The sequence below is a fragment of the Ambystoma mexicanum genome, chromosome 10 (genome assembly GCF_040938575.1).
Source record: "Ambystoma mexicanum isolate Mex_15411 chromosome 10, UKY_AmexF1_1, whole genome shotgun sequence".
In the NCBI taxonomy this organism is placed as follows: Eukaryota; Metazoa; Chordata; class Amphibia; order Caudata; family Ambystomatidae; genus Ambystoma; species Ambystoma mexicanum.
The window spans coordinates 514,738,238-514,764,953 of NC_090932.1; the positions used below are offsets into that span (position 1 = coordinate 514,738,238).

The 26,716-nt window shown below is 44.5% G+C and overlaps 1 protein-coding gene across 1 annotated transcript in view; it reads right to left on the minus strand.

Annotated features, from left to right (window-relative positions):
- The window catches only part of LOC138491524 (serotransferrin-A-like), a 658,259-nt gene that overhangs the window by 13,156 nt on the left and 618,387 nt on the right, over window positions 1-26,716 (minus strand). Inside the window, exon 16 of the mRNA XM_069618062.1 lies at window positions 22,146-22,338. Within this exon, the coding sequence (XP_069474163.1) occupies window positions 22,146-22,338 (193 nt within the window). The remainder of the gene's footprint in view (window positions 1-22,145; window positions 22,339-26,716) is intronic.

Here is a 26,716-nt window from a genome sequence, read left to right on the forward strand (position 1 = left end):
CCTTCTCCCACTGCACTCTTCTTCTGCCATGTCATCCCTATTCACTTTCTTATTCGCATTTCTATTACCACACTGGGCCTCATTACGACCCAGGCGGTAAGGGTTTTACGGCGGCGTTAACAGCGCCGACCCTTACTGCCTGAGTACGAGGTCCCTTAGCGCCATGGCGGACTTAACACCTGCTTTTAGCAGGCGTTAAAATCCATGGCGCTAAGGGACCATGGAGTTAATTACGCCACCGTAATTTACAGTGGCGTAATTAACGCCTTCCCCACTCCCATTATGCCCTATGGGGCAAAAATGGGAATGGGGAAGGGTAAATGGGGATTGGGGACTTACCGCCCCGCCAAGGTCGGAATGGGGCGGTAAGTCCGCCAACCACCATGGCATAAACGTAGTTTACGCCATGGTGGTAAAGTCACGGCCCAGGCGGTAACTTACCGCCTGGGTCGTAATGAGGCCCACTGACATAGTTTTGTCTCATGTATAGGAAAGAGAATGTTGCTATCTTTCTCATGCTTACACTGGTATTATTTGTCCATGTATTTTCCAGGTGGCCCCTGCATTTAGTGTCATTCATTATTTTATTGCGGCTCTCGCTTGCATCCCAAGATCTGCAAGGTCTCTACACATTGTCTTTCACTTGCCCTCCTCTCATCATTCACCCCCCCTCATTGCAGTGACCTTTTGGCTTATGCTTCCTAGATACTTCAGATATGAGACCAATAGAGAGCATAGCAACCTATTCTGTGTGAGGGTTAAGAGTTGACCCCATGACAATGTACAGTGCTGTCAACATATTTTCTGTTGAAAGCAAATTGACAGTTTTCTGATCAGTGCAAAACTGTGGACTGTTTATTTCTTATGCCTTTGACTGCTCTGAAGACCTAAGCAGTGACCTGGTTTATTAGACCCTGTATAATTTGTATAAAACCCTTTATAACATTCAATGATGTTTTGAGAGCAGGATTTTATTCACATCAACACTTCATTGGTGGGCAGAGGAGCAGACTACGGGTCCTGGCTTGGGTTTGGGGTGGTAGCAATTGATCATGGGCAGTGTTAAGGGGTTGGACACTAGCTTTTGTTAGGTTATACACTTGTTGGAGGGATTCTGCAATATTATGGTTGTCAATACATTTTTGGATGTCCAGGGAAGGAGGCCTTGGGGGATGATATTTTTGTGGGGTGTGCATCCATTGTGTTTCCATTGGAGGTCGGAATACAATCTAAATATTTTGTGGAGGGGAGGGGTTCAACATTTTGTCTGGCTGTGGGGGAGGAGGGTTGCTCAGTGGTTCCTGCATACTCTGCTTGACTTCACTCGAGATTTTCCTTGGTCAGCTGTATTGATATGACTTGGGCTGGTCTCATATGCGCCATGGCAGAAGTAGGATAAAAGTTGGTTATTTCTTTGTCCTCTCTACTGTAAAAGCTAATCAAATAATCTCAACTGAATGTAGAAGAGTGGCAGTCTGGGCAGACGCTGTGTTGGGAAAGTCTATTGTCGCTCTCTGTTGCCTGTGGAGAAGCAACTGCACCATCAAAAACTCTGTTGAGCCACGGAGCGGAGTGGTGAAGACTGGAAGTCTGGGCAGACACTCTGTTGGGAAAGTCTGTTGTTGCTCTCTGTTGCCTGTGGAGGAGGGGCTGCACCATCAAAACCGTTGCTGAGCCGCAGAGAAGAGTGTCAAAGAGTGGCAATCTGGACAGACACTATGTTGGGAAAGTCTGTTGTTGCTCTCTGTTGCCTGTGGAGGAGGAGCTGCACCATCAAAAATGTTGCTGAGCCGTGGAGCAGCGCAGAGTGGTGAAGAGACTGAAAGTCATGGTAGATTTGATATTGCTCCACGAAGGAGGAGATCTGGTTATAAGCCACTCTGTCCAGAATCTTAAGTAAGAAGATAGTATTAGTAATAGGACGATAATTCGAGGGCATAGATCAGGTTTCTTCAGTAAGGGGGTGATCCAGGCATTCTTAATGTTATCTGGCATGTTTTTCATGGCAAAGGAAGAGTTAACAAATTCGTCAAGGCCGGGATAAGAGTTGGCTAGCATTCTTTGATTATGACTGAAGAACAACGATCTCCTTTGCAACTAGTGCTTTTTATATTGAAGTGAAGCAGCTAAAGCAGGAACTAAAACATTGGATGAAAAGCCATGAATCTACTATGATGTAAAGAGATGCAGAAGCAATGTTGAGAGTACTTGTAACAAAAAAACAGTACAGGTATATGGGCCCTGTTAAAGAACAACACAACGTCTCATCAGCTGGCCCTACAGGCCAATGTAATATCAGAAGATGCATGGGCAACGCACATTGAGACGTTGTTCTCATCTGGGTTAGGCAGCCTGTAGCCTGGGGCAGTGCCGGGGAATGACCCATGGGACTTGACTTTTGATCACAAGGATATCATATTGATCATATTTAAGTCAAGTAAATTGAGAGCACGGGCCCAAGTGGGCTCTCTAATATCATCTTGAAAGCCCTCCCCGAGGAATGGGCAAATGTACTCTTTACTATCCACATAGTCCCAAACACATGGAAAAAATCTATTACTGTACCTATTTTTAAAAAGAGAATTTGGACCGACACAGAAAATTACCAGTCCATTGCTTTGCTCGATGTATCAGGGAATATGCTTGAAAAGCTGGTGCTAAGACAATTATTACACTGGGCACACGAGGCAAAAGTGTTGGATCATTTGCAATCGGGATTTATTGCGGGTCTGGGTACTTCAGCAAACTTGGCTACTTTTGCTATAATCAAAGAAAAAGTCTACAGCTCGTGTCAACCAGTCTTTTTGGCTTTCATAGAATTTAAGCATGCCTTTGACTCAGTTGACAGAAATAGACTCTGGGCCAAACTGGAGACTTGGGGATGTCCACTATATTTGCTGCTGATCATAAAAGATCTACATACAGGAACCTCTACTCAGGTTACATTAAATTATCGGGGCCTACTTTCAAGACCCATTACAACATCTAAGGGTTCAACACAGGGTTGTATCTTGGCACCAGCTCTGTTTAACCTTTACATGGCTGATATTGGGTCATACCTGTTAAAAGCACATGCATTCCCTCCTAGACTTGGGTTGGTGCCGAGTCAATGGATTTTATATGAGGATGATTTTCTCCTTTTGGATCAAACTCTGGTGGGCCTACAAAGGCAATTGGCCAAGTTAGGGGAGTTTTTCCTTGACAATGGTTTTAGGATAAACACAAAAAAATAGAATGTGCTTATGCTTAGGCCAGCTCAAGAGAAGAAGTTGGTGTTCCCCTTGATGAGAATATATAACCTTCCCATACAACGGGTCTCAGAATATAGATATTTGGGGCTCATAGCCTACGAGACTCGAGCAGAAACCCAATATTATAATGATTTGAAAATCAAGGTAATAACTGCAGCCTCTCAGGGGCTTATCTTACAAAAAAAGTATGTGAGGTTTTCTTAAGAATCATTGGTGATCTTCTATAAACGGAAGTTGTTCCCTACTATATGAAATGGAGTGGAAGTCATTATGTGTTTGGATACAATAGACTAGACCAAATGGGAAGGCTTATTTTAGAAAAGGTCTTAGGGGTATAAAAGGGAATGCCTATTCAGATTTTCATAATGAATTGGGTCTTCTTTCATTATCTGCAATTATAGGGTGGACATTTTTAAGCCTCTTACGGAAAATGATACTGGGGCAGGCAGGCTAACTCTCTCCTTCCAGTCTTGCGCCCTTTATTAAAAGGTTCTTGGTTTGGTGCTGTGATTTATTGGTGGAGGGCCTGCCTGGCCTGGTTTTAAGAGGTGGGTACAAGTGTGGAAAATGGACTGCTGAGAGCATTATGAGTTCAACGTTGAAGTAGAAAAGTGGTGATAATTCTGTTACCGCCACTTTCTTTGGCATTAACAGAATTACCTCTATTTTTACACCACTGTCGAATTCCAAGTATGGAGGAAAACAGGTAGATTCACCTCCAACAAAAAGCTGGAGGTAAATCTTCCACTTTTCCCTTTAATAATTGGCAAATTTACCACGGCAGAATTACCACTTGTGTTAAATCCACAAAGATCCCCATGAGTCCTATGCACTCCAGAAATAGGAAAATACACTGTCCTACCACCAATCGTAATCCTTTGGTATTTACCACCAAATGCGTAATGAGGCCTTTTGTCTTCAGTCTTTGCTTCCTTGATGTTTGGTTTGGTGTTGTGTGGGCTCTCTGTGATTGACTGGTGGGAGATGTGGGCAGTGGAATTGCGCTCTGTGAATTGATTTATGTTTTGTTTGTAAGATCTATCACTGTCCGCTGACTGCACACACTAGGACCTCAGACTTTTTATCTGGATTCTCAGACACTCTTGGTGTTGATCGGTTGAACTGCTTGGGACTGGCCAGTGGGTTCTTTCACGGGGTGACTCGAACCGATGCCATGGAAGGTCAGAGTCTGTTTTTTTTCTCCGATTTAGGCAACTGAAGACAGAACACAGTCACATTCCCAGTCTATGCATTGTAATTGCAGACTACGTGCTAATTTTGGGCTACACTGCATTGCTGTTTCCCTTTAAAACCATTCATTTGGTTCCAGTTAAACAGGGGTTGCTATCAAATTAAGTGCAGATGATTCCTGGTATTTGGTGGTTAGCCCTCACAAGAGCTTCTCACACTTAGGAGTGCAAGGCTTGCAACACGTCCAGGAACATGTCAACAGATCATAGCGGTCCTTCCTACCCCTTTGTTCTCCAGCAACAGTCACCTTTCACACAGTGTACTGCAGAGCGGGCCATACCTGACCTCCTGGCTTGGCAGTTCCTGAAATACTATTGCAGAATTTGTGCCAAGGGAAATATATAGTTATACTCCCAGGGAAAAAGGCTACCATGATTTAACTGGGCAGTTGTAGCATACCACAAGTGCATCACACCGCCATATTGTACATGTTATTTGCTACCTACTGCTCTTTGAAACTGTCTCACAAAGACTGTTTCTTTGATTCTGAACATATTAGAGTATACCTTTATCTATTTAAGCTGATCTCTAATCAACGTTTATGGTTCCACAAACACCCAAACTAACACAAAACATACCTTTCCCTTCTGCCTCATCTACCCCTGTGTCTGTGGCATTTGCACCCTCTTTCCCATTCTCTTGTCATCCACCTCCGATCTCATTTTCCTCCAGAGACTGACGTCTGGACCCCCGGCGTGGGCACAATGCACCCATTTCAAGACAAGCCAGGTGCTCTGAGACCACAACGGTAGATATTTGGCACAATTTGTGCTGAACACAGAGAGGAAGACATATCTGAAATGACAGCCATTTTGAGGAGCACAGTAGACGCACACAGAATGTATGCAGGTGAAGCACAGATGTGTAATTTACCGGTCCCCCAAAATTGCAATCCAACATTAGCAAAGTGAAGTATGCTTGACAAGATGAGTGGGAAGACTTTCTTTTATTGGATATACACTACAAGCCGGCGCCCCGCACTGCAAGCCTCCTCAATCACTCGACATCCTTCTCAACCGTCCCACATCGAATCCCATCACGCTCTCACCCAACAATCTCTCTCACGCGCAGACGGGTGCCGCGGCAACCTCCAACAATAACATTACATAGAATACCACATCATCCCCCCCACACAATATTGAATAGGAGAAGAAGAAATACATTTTTAACACAAAACCACATTTGTACAAAATCACATAAAGTTAAAAACAATATTGAAAACACATTGAATAAAATTACCCTTACATAAGGTTATTACTTAACTCTACATGACATAGTCTCTGGACTAGGACGGTAACCTTTTTTTTTTTCTTGAACTAAGTACAATCATTGAATAAAATTACCTTTACATCAGGTTATTACTCAACTCTACATGACATAATCTCTGGACCCGAATGGTACCTTTTTTTCTCTTGAACTACGTACCATCCTCCTTTCAAACACCTCATCACCTTGTTGTTGATGCATGCTTGCTTCACCAACTCGTCTCACAACGTCACCATGTACATTCTCAATTCTATTTTGAATATGGTCATCACCAAATAAATCACTCACTCTTCTCTCCAATTAGACCTGCTTATCTCTTTCATTCTTACCTTTCCACATCCATTTACTAACTCTATCCAAGTTCCACACTGATCCTCCAGTAACTCTAACCGCTCTCCTGAACACTTGTATCACCTTGACTGGACTGCTGTACTTAGAGTCACCCTTCTTGACATTTCGTCCCAACTTGATTCGCACAAAATCTCCTGGTAATAATCTTAGCTTAGACTTTTCTGGAGACATACAACACCTTTCTAGATGTTTGTCAGAAACCTGTAATCCTGTAGTTAAACCTCTCCTACGATTAACCCATGCTGGATTAAGTAAAGTAATGGGAGCTCTTCCCCTCATTAATTCAAAAGGAGAGACCTCCATTCCTCTTTTAACAGACATCTTAGTGCTCCATACCCTTTCCTTAAGAACTTCGTCTACCGGCATATTGTTACTGAAAGCCAACTCCACTGCCTCTATAATAACTCGGTTATACCTCTCCACTAACCCATTTGTTTGTGGGTGATACAATGATGAAAAAAACCTCCATTCAATTCCCGATCTCTTGGCAAATTCTTCCATTTCTCTTCTTCTGAATTGAACTCCATTATCACTCATTATTATTTTGGGAAATCCTTCCCTTCTGCAAATCTGCATAATGAATTTTATTACCTCCTCAGCATCAGTTTTGTTCACCGCTTTGACTTCCAACCACCCTGAGTAGTAATCAACCAAAACTATCAGAAATTTCTTCTCCCCAACTAACCGCATGTATGGCCCAATAATATCAATCCCTACCATCTCCCATGGTGTTTCACCTTTACAAATGTTAATTGGCTCTGACTTAAAAACCTTACAGCTCTTGTCACTGTTCTGACATGGCCAGCAATTCCTAATGAATCTCTCAATCATCAAATCCATACCTGGCCACCAGTATTTCAACCGCACATTGTTCATTGTGCCAGTGATGCCAGGATGACCTTGGTGTGCTTTTTCAATGAGCTCCTTACATAAACTCCGAGGAGGAATCAATTTATCTCCCCTCACTAAAAATCCATCCTTCATAGACAATTCATCTTTCACTTCCCAAAATCTCATACAACCTTCGCTGATTGCTTTCTTCTCAGGCCACCCTGATTCGGTATATCTCCTTATTTCTTGTATCTCATCATCCTTTCCCAACTCCTCAATCGAAGTATCCTTACACGTAACTTCAAAAACAACAGCCACCATTTTTTCATCTGCATCAACAACTGTTTCTCTACTTTTCAATGGTAATCTAGATAAAAAATCAGCAACAACATTCCTTCATCCCGGCACATATTTCACTGAGAAATTATAATCTTGCAATTTGAGACTAAGTCTAGCTAATCTCGGCGAAGCTTTGCACATTCCTTTCACCGTGAGACCCTCAATCAAAGGTTTATGGTCTGTCTGAATTACAAATTTGCTTCCCCACAGATATTTTCTAAAGTAATTCACCGCCCATGAACAAGCCAACAACTCTTTTTCAATGACAGAATATCTGCTCTCTGTTTCTGAAATAGCTCTTGAAGCATGACTGATTATCCTTCATTTGCATCTTCGTCTACTTGCGATAAGACCGCCCCCAAACCATTCCCACTGGCAACCACCGTGATCTTAGTCACTCTCCCAAACTCAAATCCTTCTAACTCCAAAGAGTTGCAAATTTCTCTTTTTATGCATTCAACCGCTTCATTACATTCCTCAGTCCATATCAACTTTGCTTCCTTTTTTAATAACTTTCTCAAAGGTTCTGTTACACTCGCAAAATTTTTAACAAATCTATTGTAATATTCCATAACCCCAGAAATGATCTTAACTCATCTTTGTTATTGGGATTAAGCGACTCCTTAATCGCTTTCATTGCATCTCTTTTGTACCCCTTGCCATTCACAGTATGTCTGAGATATTCCACCTCTTCTACTCCGAACTTACACTTGCTTTTCTCAATTTCGAACCCAACTTCTTCTAATCTCTCCAACACTTCCTTCAATCTCCTGTCATGTTCTTCAGACCCCTTGCCAAACACAATTATATCATCCTGATAGACAAGCGTACCACTTATTCCCTTAAGAACATGCATCATTACTCTTTGAAATACTGCTGCAGAAGACGCTAAACCAAACGGCATGGGTTTGTATCTGTAAAGACCATGTGGCCTAATAAATGCCGTAATGTCTCTACAATCTTCTGTCAGCAAAATCTGATGATAGGCGCTTGATAGGTCCAAAGTGGAAAACAAGTCAGCATTACCAATTCGATTTAACATTTCAGATATAATGGGAAGAGGAAACGTATCAGTTATAATGTTCTTATTTACATCTCTCAAATCTACACAAATTCGAATTTTGCCGTTTTTCTTCAATGCAACGACAATGGGGCTCACCCACTCAGACGATTCCATTTTTTCTATAACTCCTTCAGATTCCAATACTGTTAATTGTTGCTCAACCTTGTCAGCTAAGGCAAATGGAACTGGTCTGGACTTCGTGTGTTTAACAGGCATTGCTCCATCTTTAAGACGAATTCTGTGTGCACATTTTTTTAACAAACCCAGTTTTAGTTGATTGCTTTTCTTCTTGGTAGTTTTATATTCGTGCACTTGACTACTGTTAACAACCAGAATTTACTCTTCATCACATGGATCCAATCTGATCCTCAATCCAGCCTGATCTCTCCAACCTATTACATTGACGCCCTTCTCTGCAAAGTAAGCCTTCACTTGAGACGTCTATCTTTAAATTGAATAAAACAAGAAAACCATCCAATCATCTTGATCTTGGATCCTTCAAACCCACCAGGATTTCGTATGTCTGATGCATTCATCTTACTTTTGAGGCCACGTGCAACTAAATTTTGCCATGCTCTTTTAGTGATAATTGTCCATGGTGAACAGCTGTCCACCTTCACTTTAAGTTTCCAATTATCAACTATCACTTCACAGCTCGGGCATTTAAATTCTCCATCAGGTGGCTCATGTATCAGGAACACCCTTTCTTCTTCTGATTCCTCCTCTTCTTCTAGAATGGAAGATATTTTCTTCCTCCTTCTACATGCGACTGAAAAATGACCTTTTAGGCCCCAATTTCCACATTTCTGCCCCAAAGCGGGGCACTGTTTTGAATATGCATAATGACCAATTCTGCCACAATTGTAACATCTGTCTCCCTCTCTTGGTTGAGCCTTCTGAAATCTCTGATCATTTTGAATTCTGGGTTCATTTTTCACCCAATTATTTCCTCTATATGAGCTTCCTTTTTGCTCAAAAGTTTTTGCCCTGTTACTTCTTCCTGCATTGACTTCATCCTTGCTCCTACCATTGGTTTCAGCTCTGTCTTTAGGTTACAGTGCGTTAACCTGATCCTGTTCTTCTGTTTCTTTTTCCTGTATTACTTTGATATTTTGTTTCTGCATACTTTGTACAGCCTCTTCTTTCTTGCTCTTCATTTCCTTTGAGCACAACTGACTGTGCTCTACACATTTAGTAATCGCTATAGTTTCCGGTAAGGATGGATTTCCAACCATCCATAATCTGTCTTGTACCAAATTATCTTTCGAGTGAATAATGATCTGATCTCTGATCAACTCATCAAGGGTGATGCCGTGACCAAATTGGCAAGTTCGTGATAACACTCTTAAAGCAGAAACATATTCCTCAATGCTTTTGTGTTCCTTCTGTACTCGTGTGTAGAACTTGTATCTGTTTATGGCTATGTTTGTTTCTGGAGCATAATACTTATCCAATTGTCTTATAGCCCTATCATGCTCATCAACATCACCAGCTTCATCTTCAGTCAATTATGGTAATTCTCTGAACTTCCTTTGCCCTTCCAACCCCAGTGCATGTAGCAATAGTAATTTCTTTTTGCGGGATGCGAGTTCTTCTTTTTCTACAGCTTGGATATAACTCAGCCAGAATTCTTTCCATTCTGACCACAAAACCACAGGTTGGTCTGGAGTTGGAAGGAAACTTGCTGGTGGTTGGATGCTAATACCTTGCATGTTCTTGTGAGGTTATTATTCTTTTATTTTCTTAAATTGTGAGGTGTCTCCTAGTGCACACCACTTCCTGTTACACCAGTTCATAATCCTCTAGTTGGATTTTGCTACGTGCAGGGTGTAGAGTCTTTGACTAAAAGTACAAGTACTGTGACGAAGATGACGGGATCACTGTTTACTCTTCATTTCGCCTGGCTCTAGATCAGGCAGATCATGTGACCTACAGCTTATGGCGGGTCCTTTCCTTCATCCGCCAGTAATACAGCGTTTACTTGCAGCCCAAATCTGAGTTCCTGGACCGGCAGAGAGCAGAACATAAACTCAGCACAAACTAACGCGGTATTACGCGCCGGTTCGTAGCACACTCTCTTCCTTCCAGTCCAGCTGTGAACAAGAAAAACCAGCACAAGCCAACGCGAGGTGTGCGTTAGCTCGGAGCGTCTGCTCTCCATGTCTCCCTTCCTTTGCTGAGGCCAAACACCAGCACAAGCCTGCGCAACGTAGCGCTTTGGCTCGGAGCGGCCGCTCTCAACTCCTCTTTGCCCTGTGGGTCCTCAGGACGCCGGCATCCTCGTCCCCAAATGAAGTATGCTCGACAAGATGAGTGGGAAGACTTTCTTTTATTGTATATACACTACAAGCCGGCGCCCCGCACTGCAAGCCGGCTCAATCACTCGACATCCTTCTCAACCGTCCCACATCGAATCCCATCATGCTCTCACCCAACAATCTCTCTCACGCGCAGGCGGGTGCCGCGGCAACTTCCAACAATAACATTACATAGAATACCACACAAAGCTCAGACAGAAGAACTCTACGGATATGAATTATGAGGATTGCTTTCAGTTATAAGGTGTGTTACAGCATTCAAAGTCTGACCCATCGGTATCAGCTGAGTTCTTCCTGGCACAGGAACATCATGAGACAATGGGTGATATCAAGGAGATTACTCTGACGCATGTGTGACATGGGGCACCGAAGTGCGGGCACAGACATTAGAGGCACCCTAAGGGTACTTTAGCAGAACAGGAACGAATTAATCAGTTAAATCTTAATTTTGAAGAACTACACAAAGTACGCAAAATACAGAATGCAGTCAGCTCTCAAACATTGAATACCATACATAACACAAATGCAAACATCTCAAAAGTGATGTGGCCAATTGCTCACTCGTTAATTAATAACATGTACTCTTTAAAAATCAAAGCCTTTTCTACATACACATATACTGAAAAAGCAATGCACTTTTCTTTAGTGATAAAATATGGTGGAGGGTGATCTTTACATTATTATATACCCCCAAGCCCAAAAATGGGATTCAGAAACGTTCCTCGACAACTTTTACAAAAAAGTATAGAACAGGAAAATGATGTTCCCTGGATACATTGTCATAGAAACCATAATCATTCAAAACATCAGCTTTACAACACTTATTTATATTTGCAGGCAAATGTAAAGAATATGTCCTCATTTTGAACAATATAGACCCTTTTCTCTGATTACTTGACCATGCTAAGTAAGACTCGTGTTTAACATTCAATTTTAGAGGAAAATAGAATTCCACATGTAGATTATTTCAATTCTTTTTCCACTCTAGAAATGCCCTGCAAACGATACAAACAGCAGGATACCGGAGTGTTGAAGCCTCATTCAAGTGCAAACAATCCAAACGAGCAGATATAGATTTCGCTTTACCCAACCATAACATTTTAAGTGCTAGCCCCAACTTTATCAGTTCACTAATCGAGACAAGTCTGAGGTTATGTTATGAGTTTTTTCCATATCCTTAACCATAATAATATAGGATACAAATAGGCTAAGACATTAAGGAACACTTGTGTAGCGCCAGAACAGATTACAGAAACTTTTTTTGTGATTTTAGCAAGAGACTTGAGAAAGTAACACCAGTTGTGCCCAAACTATTGTCGGGGCGTGGGCTGGACCTACAGGCCCTCGCGTGGCGCAGCAAATAATGCACAGAGACGGAGCTCGTCACAGCATGTCTTCTTTATTCAACTTCCAAATTACAACACCCTTTTTCCCTGCCTACCCTGCGAGTCACTTCCCTATCTCCTGTGTGTCACTTCCCTCATCCTGTGTGCCCGCCCCCGTAACTACAGAAACATCAACGTGACAGCTATGGACTGCAACCGGGGTAGATTCACCCATAAAAGAAAATAAAGCAGAGATAATTGGTAAACACACACCCTCCTGCTACCCTGCAGTATTGCACCATTGAGCCGAAAGCGTTTTGTGGCTTGAACAACAAAATGAGACTGCCACTCCAGCTGCTCGCAAACTCACACCTAAATAGGAAAAACTAGTTATCCAGGTTAATATATTTCTGTTATTGATTTAGTGGAATGCAAAGGCTTACCCACAAACATCACTTGGACTTTGACACATTCACTGTCAAATCAATATTGGCCATACATTTTTATTAACATGAAACAGATGCGTGTAATGTATCCGGAGTACATGCCAATAATTTGTGGTCATCAGTATAAACCAACATGTAAATATTCCTTAACCCAAGCCTCAATGTGTCAGGAGTAACTTTCAGTAGTTCACATAGAAATAAAAGGAAGCTGGGCCAGAATGACCAATGAAACAGGGAAGGTATCAATAAGCTCGCTTAATTTGCTGCACCTCGCTTTAGCTTTATGGTCTATGTGCATCTCCTCAATTAGAGCGACTAGATCGTACTCAGTTTACTCAGCATTTGCCACAGATTACCATGGTTGACTATATCAAAAGCAACACCCATTAACCCCAAAAAACCTCTGACTTCAGGCCATAAACATATTTTTACAATATCAGGTTTGAAGTTAACATTTGTTCTGCTGCATTCATGCCCTTTCTCTGTCCATAATGAGGATCATCCAAGACATTCTGCTGCCCGACCTATTGCGCTAATGTTACATATATTCTACCAAAATGTTTTGCCTTGGAAACACTCAGCAAAATGGGGTGACAGCAGGCTGCCTCTGCATTGGAGCTTTTTTGTAAAGGGGAACAATGATTGCTTCTTTCTTTGATGAAGACTGAAAACCACTTAAAATAACAGCATCCATAGCGTGAGCAAAAAAGAAGTTCATACCAATGGTTCACATTTAAAAAGAAGGAGCCACATCAGGACTAGGGGCCTTATTGTTCATAGAGTGCAACACATTCAGGTCTTTAGTACAGGAAACAAAAAAGCAAGGTTGGGGACGGGGGGCTCTGTCGAGCAGCGAAGAAGAATGACTGCATTAGCATGAGCTCCGGGCTCCAACATAATCCTTTTTACTTATGAATCCTGTTTCGTGCCTGTGTTTTGGAATATTACTATGCACAGTGGTGGCGGATGATCTGTGGCACTGGCAGCCCAGAGATAGTGGCTCCCTGCAGCTGGAGCTGCAAGATCTGACACGCTAAGGAAGGAGCGAAGCAGGAGAGGGCGCCGGCTGCCAGCTCCAGCGAAGCACAGGGCACCATCTACTGTGCCCCGGTGATCTGGCGACCCACAGGGTGAGGGGCCCGCTTGGTGTGCCGACCGGATCTGAAATACTATATCCCGAGGGCTGGTGGCGCCAGGAACGGGCCGAAGGGGTTGCTGGAAGAGTTTGATGTTCTATTGGTAAACTGGCTCCCTTTACTGTGGCTGGAGACCCGATGTCGGAGGCCCCCACTTGGAGCTGGGCTTCACTGGCAGCTCCTAAATTCCCTGGCTCTCCACGTTGGTTGAATACGTGTCGCCAGGCAGGTGTGAGCTGGGGGCCTGCTCACTGGCCTGACTCAGCTGGGCAACTGCCCTTAGGTAGGATTTGGAGGGGAGAGGACTGCACTTGGACGAATTGTCCCGAGTGGAGAGTAGCCTCAGAGAGTGACACCGCGCTGTGCCCACTTGTACTGGCCAGCCTTCTTGCGGGTTGGGTGACTGGCGCGAGGCTGATGCGTCCCTCTCCCCTCTCTATGGCAGTGTCTGGCATTGGTGGCCATTAGTGGTTTAAAAGGGACTGGAAGGTCCTAAGTGTGGAGCAGCTGGGAGGCGGAATAAGCAGCACCATCTGAATGGGGCAGTGGCTCAGTGGCTGGATATAGAAGACTGATATCTGGTGGGTGAAGCGGAGGCCAATCACACAGCACCTCTTGGAAATAGCTATTTATTTCAGGGCATATCAATGCAGTGCCTGAGCCCTGCGATATATTATAACTGGATTGGTGTGGGCGGACATAGTGTAAAGACTGCAGTTGGAAAGCAAAACAACATCCCACAGCCCCACTGGTTATTGAAAGGTGGTGGTCAGGGGAGCAACATGACTAAAGGAGCCAGAATAAAACAAGGCCTCATGGATTCATTCACCAGCAATCAGGCCCCGACTGCAGGCCGGCAAACCCGAGCAGGGGGGAACCCTGAATGCCACGACTAGTGCGGCCCAAGAGGACCAACTACTGGTGGCAATGCAGAGTGGCTTCATGGCCGTCAATGTAAAGCTGGATCACATTGTCACAACCATCGTGTCTCTAAAATCCAAACTTGAGAAGGAGAGTGGCCGGATCAAGATGGCCGAGACCAGGATCAGCTAAGTAGAAGACAGTGTAGGCCGACACGATCGTGACATTGCGACATTGAAGGTGGAGCTCGCCAAGACCCACTGGAAATGTGATGACCCCGAATCACGATCAAGGTGAAATAACTTGTGCATAGTTGGAGTGCCCGAAGTGGCATGCAAGGGGCCAAAGGAACCATTACTTGAGGATCTCCTAAAAGCTTTATTTGGCGCAGAACAATTCTCTGCACATTTGCTAGTTGTGTGTGCTCACCGCACTTTAGCTCTGATTCCCAGACCAAGCGCCCCTCCGCATCCTATCATAGCAAAAATGCTTAGTTATAGGGCAGGGATTGTGTCCTGAAGCTGTCGAGAGAGCGAGGCATGCTTCGCTTTGAAGCTAATAATATTCACATTTATCCTGATTTCACGGCGGGGATCCAGGTCTTGAGAAGATCTTACGATCTTGTTAAGAGGTTACTGAGGGCTAGACATGTTCAGTATGCCCTCAGGTTTCCCACAAAATTGCGTGTCCAGCATGGTGGATGGGCACATTTTTTTGAAAATCCTGCGGATGCTCTTGCTTATGTGGAAGCCTTGATCCCGCTCCTGATGCCGGAGCACGGGAGGGATCCAAATCAAGCCCCAAGAGATGACGCCAGATGGAATGACGTGGAGGGATCCTTTGGAAACTCGGATTTGCTTTGACCAGTCATTGTTAACTATGCAGGCACAAGATATTGTTTAATAAGTCGGGGTGCAGGACCACCTGGCTGGCCTACACAGGCTGCGACTGCTCGCAGCTCACCCCAGTATACTTCCATGGTTATATGGGGATTGCATCATCAAGTTGGGGAGGATGGTGAGGGAGGGGTGTGGGGAGAGTAGTGTGGAGAATGTCGGAGTGTTAGCATGGGGACCCAGGATGGGCAGGTGGGGGAGGGAGGGGAGTTTTACATGGTTACAAAAGGGGTACATCATCAAGTTGGGGTAGATGGTGTGGGAGGGGGGAATTTGTGGGGAGTTCATGATGCAGGGAAGAGGGGGTAGAGGGGAACCTGGATGAACGAATAGGATGGGTCAGTTGGGGGAATGGAAGGAAGGGGTGTTATATAAAATTGGTATCAGGAGGCGATCATCGGGGCACGGACACGCATGCATAGACAATAAGCTCAACAATATGGGACAAATGGGTGAACCAATAGGACTAATATCATGGAAATTACGAGGCATTAACAACCCCGTAAAAGCTAGAAAGTTTATATCCTATCTTAAGAGACACTCCCCCAAAATAGTGATGTTACAGGAAACACACACTCTGGGACCCATACACAATGGGTTTGCACCTAAATGGGGGTGACAGAGATATTATACCTCCTATTCGTCACAGTTAAGGGGAGTACTTATCTTGGTACATAAATCATTACTTTTTGAAGCAGAGGACATTCAAGTGGACCCTGAAGGGAGTTATGTTACAGTTACCGGGGAAATAGCAGGGGGAAAAATTGTGTTGGTGAATACATACGATCCAAATATTGATAACCCCAGTATTTATACTCATCTATCTAAGCTATTGGGGAAGGTGGCTGACATCCCCGTGGTGTGGGGTGGAGATTTTAATACAATCTTAGATGTAGCTAGGGATAGATCTAGCACCAGACAGCGAGAGTTCACCTCAACAGGATGGACGATTGTGCAGATAATGATTCAACATGGGTTGGTGGACGTATGGAGGGAGGAACATCCGAGAACTATCGAGTATACATACTACTCGACTGTTCCTGAGCCACTGTACCGAATTGACTTCTGGTTGGTGTCGATGACCTGGTTGAATTGGTTTGCACAGCAGTAAGATTTTGCGGCGTACCCTGTCGCACCATTCCCCGGTGGAGAAATCCCTATCACTGAATAATGTACCAAGACCCCAGCCGATGTGGAGGATGTCACTGACGGCACTATTGGATGATACACTGGTGTCAACCCTACATGAAGAAATAAATGTTTTTTTTTTAAATAAATGAGGGGTCAGTCCTGTGCTATGCAACATTATGGGAAACGTTTAAAATATGGCTTCTAGGAACAGTGATCTTGGTCACTTCTGGAACACTGAAAAATATCAGGCGGGAACTGGGAGAGCTGCAATGGGACCTGCGTAGACTCGAAGATGAATACCGAACGTCCGGCGACACAACTCTCCTGGGGTTATTAAAGGAAACTTGCTGAGGTTTCGTGAATTAGCAGACCAAGATGTGTGATTTATGGCAAAACTGGTTCAGGCCCGCAGGAAGAGGATCATCCGGTTCTGGTGGGAGTGGTGCGAGACGAGAGAGGGGCACGATTAATCACAGGGATAGAGGGGACAGAGGGACGTTTTTGTAACAGAGACAGAAGTGATTAACGCTGAGTTTATGAAGTATTACAAGGAGCTATATGCAAATACAGACAATTGTACTAAAGAGGAAGTGGACCGGTACTTAGAAGGGATTGTGCTCCTCAACCTTGGCAAAGAGGCCTGTGAGGCGCTCGATGGACCAGTAACGTTGGAGGAACTAGGGGCGTTATTTCCTCGCTGGCCTCGGTCAAAGCACTGGGCCCAGACTGACTGGGAGTAGAACTTTATAAGATTTACAAGGATATCCAGACACCGCGGTTGCTCATGTTATGGGGAGAGGCTTGCAATGACCAATGTCTTCCAACATCATTGTCTGAGGCAGTTATAACTGTATTATTGAAACCGGAAGGTCCCCCAGGGATGTAGCCTCCTATCACCCATTGTCTTAGATTAATTCAGATGCAAAGGTATTGCTAAAGTATTGGCAAATAAGCTCATTCCACAAATGCCCCATCTTGTTCATCCTGACCAATTGGGCTTCATACCTGGTAGATCCACGGCCCTAATTTTACGACACCTCTTTGGGATTATTTACCAGATAGACCCTCATGCAGCCGCAGTCGCAGCATCATTGGATGCTGAAAAAGCTTTTGATTCTGTTTCTTGGAACTTTCTGTTTGGTGTGCTTAAACGCTTTGGGACGGGGAATCGATTTATTGGTTATCTGAAACTACTATATACTGACCCGACAGCTAGAGTTGGCACTAACAGAACTATATCACAGCCGTTCGCATTATCAAGGGATACACGATAGGGTTACCCCTTCTCCCGTCTCTTGTTTGAACTCACAATAGAACCACTTGCGTGGCGGATGAGAGACCACCATGGACATAGAGGGATGCATATAGCGGGACCCCCACAGATCATTTCCTTATACGCTGATGAGACTTTACTATATTTGCGTAACCCAGGGTTAAATATTAAACCGGTTATGGAGGAGGTAGCCAGATTCACAAATCATTCTGGGTACAAGATTAACAGTGCAAAATCTGAGTTAATCCCACTCACAGAGAACACAGTCGAACCAGAGGATCTTTATGGATTCCGATGGGCTCAGTCCAGTTTTAAATATTTAGAGGTGGAAGTATCTGCACAGAAACTCTTATATGAAGGAAATCAGGTAATGCATCTTAATACACTGGTAGCAAAATTGAATATATGGTCTAAGTTTCCAATGTAATATGGCAGGATATATGTGTTGAAGATGGTAGTAGTTCCCAAACTATTATACTATTTCAATACCATCGAAATATGGCCAGGGATACATTTTGTTGTTAAGCTTCGGTCATTAGCAGTACATCCGTGTGGGAGGGCAGTGTGCCCTGTATGAGCTGAGCCCCAGATTTCGAGTTATACTACCTGGTGGCACAGGCACGCTATGCAGGATGTTGGTACAGACCAGACCTCAGCCCACTACACCGGACACTGGATCGCTACAGAGCAACCCCGACAGAACTTAAATCGGTCATTCTAGATGACCGGTACATAGACTAAAGCAAATTCGATCCAGTACGCACACCTGTGAACGCATGGAACTGAATATTTAAACATCTGGTTGAAACTGACCCATATTGCTGCAAAATCCCATTGTGGAACTGTCCGGGGCTAAACCAAAATTTAATTTTATGCTCAAGTATCATGGAACCAAGGCAAAGAAATGAAATTGGGAGATCTATACCAAGAGGGTAGATTTGTAACAAAGAAAGTCTTTAGGATAAAATTGGGAAATAATCCTGTTAGGATGTTACAATATTTCCAGATGCGAGCAGCGGTGAGGAAGAGATGGCCATCATTTCCCAAGGAGCCGGCGTCCTGTGGTCCAAACAAGTTATAGTTCTGGGTGATGAACGAAGGGGACTGATCTCAAGGCTATATGTGGTAGTTCATGCAGAGAGGCCAGTAACAGCGTCACACTGTGAAGGGAAAGTGAGAGGAGGACATTGCAGCAAGCAAAGATGAGACTAAGTGGCAGAGGTATTGTCTACTAACAAAGGAAGTCTCACTCAATGCACGGCTCTGGCTCATATAATTCAAAAGTGCTGAATAGGTTGCACTACATGCCAGGAAAGGTGCACGATTCTCCCGTAATGTATCTGATACATGTATGAAATGTAAAGAAGAGGGAGCAAACACAATGCCTATGTTTTGGTGTTGTGCAAAGGTGACATCATTGTGGCGGGAAGTAGCTGAGGTGCTCCATGTCATGACCAAGTTCCGCCTCCCCTTTAAATACTTGCTGGGTGACAAAGGAAAGGTTGCTATTAAAATGTGAAGATTGTTTAACATGGGCTGCATCATAGCAAAGAAATGCATTTTGTTAAAGTGGAAATCTAAATCAGCACGAACAATACAGGAATGGCTCAGAGAATTGACCTACGCAAATAAAAGGAAGTGTTGAAACAGTAACTGCAATGGAGTAGGACTAAAGACATTTGGGGACCATTTAGGGAATATGCAAGAGACAAACAGTAACATAATGTTAAAACATGTGACCCAATCATCAGATTAGCAAATGTATTGCGTGTCTGTGGGAATGTTGCCAATGGATTAAATGGGAGATTGCTGAACGTCATGTCACCTGTCTGCCTGTTAACTAAATAAAGTTAAAAAAAGCAAACCAAGATTGAACAGGAGAAGATGAAACATGCAACACTTGAGAAAGGAGTTTATTGTATAGACCTAAAAATTATCGACCAATTGTTCAGCTCTAATGTCGCAACAAGACTAGACAAAGTAGATAATAATGACTCCTTTGACGATGACCTTTCAGTATTCTCGCTGGTCTTTGGCCAAAGTGGCTTGCTCTAATTCTTCCAAAGGCTCTTTACACAAGGAATTCTTGCATGCTGTCAATGTAGTAGCATGATGATGTCTGCAGTCAGATATCTGCTTGCTATTTGGTGGAGCTCTCAGGATCCCAATCTACTGTTTTTTGACCTTTCTACACGCTTCATCAAACCAGTCATAACATGGTTGCTGTCAAGGTTCCTCACAATCTTAAGGGCTAAACTGGCAGCCCTTATTACAGACCCATCTTCCCAGAGTTTATCAATGCATCTGCAGTACCAAAGAAGCAGTTCTCAATAGTTAACAGTGAAGATGCTGTGATTTAATTTGATTTCAGTTCTTGGACAACCGAAGACCCATGGAAATGTCACCCAGTGTTGGTAGGTTCTCCTAACCTTCCCACAAGGTATATTTCTAAAAATATTCAGATTCAGGAGATTGTGACCACACTCCTCTCTACAGGTAACACAGATATACTCTATCAGATGCCAGTTGGAAAGATCAACCAAAAAATAATCACTGAAACAGGATTTCACATTCACAGAAATTCGGTTTAATAGGTCTGCCTGGAGGGAATTTCCAGTTAACCATGCTTAGAATTCTGTTCTAATAACACCGGTGAGAATAGTATACCAAGGGTATTCCTTGGGATTAATTGAGAGGAGGGGACAACATGTAACATCAAATCCTCTTACTTGTATGTATCTTCTGTTAATCCCAACTCTACAATTGAATAATTATTGGGCTCCGACCCTAAGAATCCCGCGGTCAAACAAATAAGGTATGCTTATGCCTCAAAAGTATATGTACAGAGGTGATTTTAAGTTATGCTCGTATTTCCATCCAAACACAGCATGGGAGCATACCGAATTCTATTACATTATTATAATATATCATCAAGCTAAGTTCTTTCTTTTCCCTGCAACTACTCCTTTTACAAATCCACATTTCACAATCTTCCCAGCGCATGCAGCATTTATGAAAACATAGACTCTGAACAAGAAATATAGCCAACTTTTCGAATATTAGAGAAGTGTTAAAAGAAACTGAGACGAGCGGAGTACAAATTTAAGTATGTTCCCTATTTCGACCTTGTTCATCACAGCAATGAAAGCAAATAACAGATATTCCAGTGTTTGAGACGAATTACGATTCCTGCTTGCTTAATTAAGCAGCCAATAGATGAGTTGAATGTGCAGGACCACCTATAACGCTAGAAGGTAAATTGCCATCAATTTCAGACCATGAACTACATAAATAGATCAAATAGGTTCATGCAGGTTCCATGAATTCAAATGAAGGCTGAATCCTGAAAACCGTCCATTCTCAGAAGCAACAAAGGTGTAAATACCCACACTTGCAATCCGCAGCTCAGCTCAGTTAGACCATTTCTGTACAACGCCTTTAAAAGAAAGTACTGAAGTGGGCTCACCGACATAAGAACATTCTCAAACCTACAGTGTAGATATAAAGCAAAGCAGGCTTTTGGCTATGGACTGTTCCAAACAGGTGCTTCCGACCTCCAGGTGCTGAGAAATCAGGCATGCCTAGTCAGAAAGTCGAGCATTCAACCAGGTCTGTCAGAACTCCAGCATCCCCCTCATGGCATGTCTGCTTCCCTCTCTCCTCCCCCATATGGACGATGAGCCCTCAATGTGATGGCAACATTCCTCTGGGACACACGCAATGACAAATACCATGGCAATCCCCACCTAGAGGGTTGACTCTGTCACTGCTACTCCCATTCCACTTTTAACCATAAAAAGCACGGTATCCCCACATCTGTGTTCATTTGTCCAATTGCACTGCTGATAGCAATGGCTGAGGTGGCTCTTCCAAATGTGCACCTGGCAAAGTGACTTTCTCCCACAAAGGGAGATCCAGAAGAGAGAGAGAGAGATATTGGCTTATGGTCGCTGGGTACACCTACTATATATCATTACACTTTGTTATGGATGGATTAAATGCATGAATCGAAAGAAGGTTTTGTAGGGAGAACCTTTTTTGAGGGTGGAGTATTAGCAGAGGGATTGCTGTGAGTAAAGAGGAGTAAGCATGGTTATTGCACCCATGTCATATAAGAAAATGCTGAATATCTGTAGGGGAGCAAAAGATAAGAGGCGTGGGTTTGGCAACACCAGGGTGAAGTACTCCATCAGGCGATTTACTGCAGGCCAGACACAATCCAAGGGTGTTACTGGGGTGTAGAAGCACATGTAGGGTTTCCCGAGGTAAGATCATACCAAACATCTTCCCTATAAGTAAGAATCTGCCAGTGGGCTTACCTTGAGTAGAGAAGCATTATCGCAATTCCCAGAGAGATAGGGACACTCAAAAAGGGTTTCTGAAGTTATACAAGCACCAAGTACTTACCGGAAGTGGGGAAGCATTTATTTAGTCCAATAAGTGCATCAGTGTATTCCTTTCCCAAGTAGTCTTTTGCGGATGTTCCACTGGGCACTTCCACGAGACATTGTGTGGAGTCCTTGAAAAGAAGGTCTTTTGCGTTTTCAGACCCAAACATCTTGAAGTCGCTTTGTTTTGATCCAGATCGTCCATACAAAGCCTGAAAGGGACATCATGGGTCATTAGATATAAAGTTCATGCATGACTTACAGACAGCAGAGCCAATGACTTGCCCTTCCAAAAACACCAGTATCACATGTGACTGGATAGGCACGCTTACCACAGGGCCAATCACACATTTGTCATTAAAGAATGAACCCCGGGACATTGTAAAATTGGATATCTCAGACTTGTTAGTTTCTTGATGGGTCGAGACCTTATAGCAAAAACGTGCAGGACAAACGTGGCCGTTTCTTTCAAAAATGTAAATTAAAATAAACCAATGGCAGTATATTAAGAAAAAGAAAAAGTCTACGGCTGCACATTTTACCTGTTAAACACCTAATCTTAATCACTTTTGTCATTTACCATCATGATTTCTCTTTAACCCTCATTTAGAATTCACTGAGCTCTCCTTGCGCTTTGAGCATGATGCTGAGTGTTGGGGGAGCTCTCCTTGCGCTTTCAGCGTGATGGTGAGTGTTGGGGGAGCTCTCCTTGCACTTTCAACGTGATGCTGAATGTTGGGGAAACTCTCCTTGCGCTTTCAGCGTGATGCTGAGTGTTGGGGGAACTCTCCTTGCTCTTTCAGCGTGATGCTGAGTGTTGGGGGAGCTCACCTTGCGCTTTCAGCATGATGTTGAGTGTTGGGGGAGCTCTCCTTGCGCTTTCAACGTGATGCTGAGTGTTGGGAGAGCTCTCCCTGTGCTTTCAGCGTGATGCTGAGTGTTGGGGGAGCTCTCCTTGGGCTTTCAGCGTGATGCTGAGTGTTGAGGGAACTCTCTTTGCGCTTTAAGCATGATGGTGAGTGTTGGTGGATTTCTCTTGCGCTTTCAGCATGATGCTGAGTGTTGGAGGAGATCTCCTTGTGCTTTCAGCATGATGGTGAGTGTTGGTGGATCTCTCTTGCACTTTCAGCGTGATACTGAGTGTTGGGGGAGCTCTCCTTGTGCTTTCAGCGTGATGCTGAGTGTTGGGGTAGCTCTCCTTGCACTTTCAGCGTGATGCTGAGTGTTGGGGGAGCTCTCCTTGCGCTTTCAGCATGATGCTGAGTGTTGAGGGAACTCTCTTTCCGCTTTAAGCATGATGGGGAGTGTTGGGAGAGCATTCCTTGGGCTTTCAGTGTGATGCTGAGTGTTGGGGGAGCTCTCCTTGTGCTTTCAGCATGATGCTGAGTGTTGGGGGAGCTCTCCTTGCCCTTTCAGCATGATGCTGAGTGTTGAGGGAACTCTCTTTCCGCTTTAAGCATGATGGGGAGTGTTGGGAGAGCATTCCTTGGGCTTTCAGTGTGATGCTGAGGGTTGGGGGAGCTCTCCTTGTGCTTTCAGCATGATGCTGAGTGTTGGGGGAGCTCTCCTTGCGCTTTCAGCATGATGCTGAGTGTTGAGGGAACTCTCTTTCCGCTTTAAGCATGATGGGGAGTGTTGGGAGAGCATTCCTTGGGCTTTCAGTGTGATGCTGTGGGTTGGGGGAGCTCTCCTTGTGCTTTCAGCGTGATGCTGAGTGTTGGGGGAGCTCTCCTTGCGCTTTCAGCATGATGCTGAGTGTTGAGGGAGCTCTCGTTGCGTTTTCAGCATGATGCTGGGTGTTGGGGCTCGCTCCTTGGGCTTTCAGCGTGATGCTGAGTGTTGGGGGAGCTCTCCTTGCGCTTTCAGCATGATGCTGGGTGTTGGGGAGCTCTCCTTGCGCTTTCAGCATGATGCTGGGAGTTGGTGCGCTCTCCTTGGGCTTTCAGCGTGATGCTGAGTGTTGATGGAGCTATCCTTGTGCTTTCAGCATGATGGTGAGTGTGGGGGAGCGCTCCTTGTGCTTTCAGCGTGATGCTGAGTGTTGGGGGAGCTCTCCTTGCGCTTTCAGCATAATACTGAGTGTTGGGGGAGCTCTCCTTGTGCATTCAGCATGATGGTGAGTGTTGGGGGAGCTCTCCTTGCGCTTTCAGCATGATGCTGGGTGTTGGGGCTCGCTCCTTGGGCTTTCAGCGTGATGCTGAGTGTTGGGGGAGCTCTCCTTGCGCTTTCATCATGATGCTGGGTGTTGGGGCGCTCTCCTTGGGCTTTCAGCGTGATGCTGAGTGTTGGTGGAGCTATCCTTGTGCATTCAGCATGATGGTGAGTGTGGGGGAGGGCTCCTTGTGCTTTCAGCGTGATGCTGAGTGTTGAGGGAGCTCTCATTGCGCTTTCAGCATGATGCTGGGTATTGGGGCTCGCTCCTTGGGCTTTCAGCGTGATGCTGAGTGTTGGGGGAGCTCTCCTTGCGCTTTCTGCATGATGCTGGGAGTTGGTGCGCTCTCCATGGGCTTTCAGCGTGATGCTGAGTGTTGGTGGAGCTATCCTTGTGCTTTCAGCATGATGGTGAGTGTGGGGGAGCGCTCCTTGTGCTTTCAGCGTGATGCTGAGTGTTGGGGGAGCTCTCCTTGCGCTTTCAGCATAATACTGAGTGCTGGGGGAGCTCTCCTTGTGCATTCAGCATGATGGTGAGTGTTGGGGGAGCTCTCCTTGCGCTTTCATCATGATGCTAGGTGTTGGGGCGCTCTCCTTGGGCTTTCAGCGTGATGCTGAGTGCTGGAGGAGCTATCCTTGTGCATTCAGCATGATGGTGAGTGTGGGGGAGGGCTCCTTGTGCTTTCAGCGTGATGCTGAGTGTTGGGGGAGCTCTCCTTGCGCTTTCAGCATGATGCTGAGTGTTGGGCGAGCTCTCCTTGTGCATTCAGCATGATGGTGAGTGTTGGGGGAGCTCTCCTTCCGCTTTTAGCATGATGCTGGGTGTTGGGGCTCGCTCCTTGGGCTTTCAGCGTGATGCTGAGTGTTGGGGGAGCTCTCCTTGCGCTTTCAGCATGATGGTGAGTGTTAGTGGATCTATCTTGCGCTTTCAGCGTGATGCTGAGTGTTGGGGGCGTTCTTCTTGGGCTTTCAGCGTGATGCTGAGTGTTGGGGGCGTTCTTCTTGGGCTTTCAGCGTGATGCTGAGTGTTGGGGGAGCTCTCCTTGTGCATTCAGAATGATGCTGAGTGTTGGGGGCGCTCTCCTTGGGCTTTCAGCGTGATGTTGGGTGTTGGGAGAAGTTGGAAGGCCAGGGGTTTAATGTGTATCATCCTGCGGTTCGTTGCCTTTGTTGGGTTAGGAGTGATTTCTTGGACATTGAGTTTTTATCATTGTGTTAAACAGGTGCAGTGCTTTAAACGAGTTCTGAACGCAGCTGAATTTACAGCAAGGACACTAGGTCTTTGCACTGGTCTTGCCCAAGTTTATCTTGAGTATTTATTGTGGAAAGCCTTACAAGATGCAGTTTATCATTTCAGCGCAGGGTGGATCCCTGCCATTCAATGGAGGTGGGAACACCTACTCCTTTGTGTGCTGACCCCGGCAACAAGAGTGATGCGAGTGTGACGTGGGTGTCCTATCAAATGTAGAGGTTTTCAGACACCCATTGCTCTCTGTAGCAAAGATGGCCGCAGCTTCAAAGCCTAGAAGATAGATTGTGAATCATCAACTGGGTGACACTCTGTCGACTGGGTCCCAGGATTTGATCTGCCCACTGCTGCTACACTTCAATGTGCTCAGTGATTCATACATTTTACACTTGCAGCATTTATTGATTATGTATTGCATTATGGGTTCCGGTTTAGATTTGCTCCCTGATTTTTCATGTATTTTTGACTAAAGAAGATATTATCTTATTGTTTTTTTTCTCAACAAAACATTTTGTTAGACATTTCGTGCATATTAACATCGACATCACATCAAAGCAGTTTGAACCACACAATACAAGTCACAAGATCCAAGGGCAGATTCTCTTATGGAGCCCGATCCGGGGTTCCACAAAGTCCCTATTTTGTCCAGGCCCTGGGTGTGGAGAGCTCCTTCCACCTTCATCAGAACTTATTGGAGCCATCGGGCTAATGGAGGACGATGGGTGAGTCCAGGGAATTTCTCTACATAGTCCATAAATGGGGCCCAGATCTGTTGAAAAGCGTTAGTTCCCTGAGCGGATCAATGTTATTTTTTTCCGATACTCCAATGTCCCAACACTTTGACCACCACATTTGAACTGAGGGGCCGTCTTGGTTCTTCCATAGGCGGGTTATTGCGATTTTGGTGGCTGTGAGGAGATGAGTGCACAGTCATGCTATTTTTTATTTTTTATTTATTTATTTGTTTATAATTCATAGAAAAGAATTTTTACAAACGGTTGAGGACAGCAGCAACCCCAAGTGAGATGCGCCTCGAGCTTTCATGTTGTTATGTCAGATTCCAGTAAGAACGGGATTACCTCTTTCAGCTCAGTATGGTGTATAAAAGATGTAGGTATGGGCTCAAACGGACATAGGTGTCCGAGCGGGGAATATATACCGAAGGAAGCTTGATCTTCCTTATCAACATT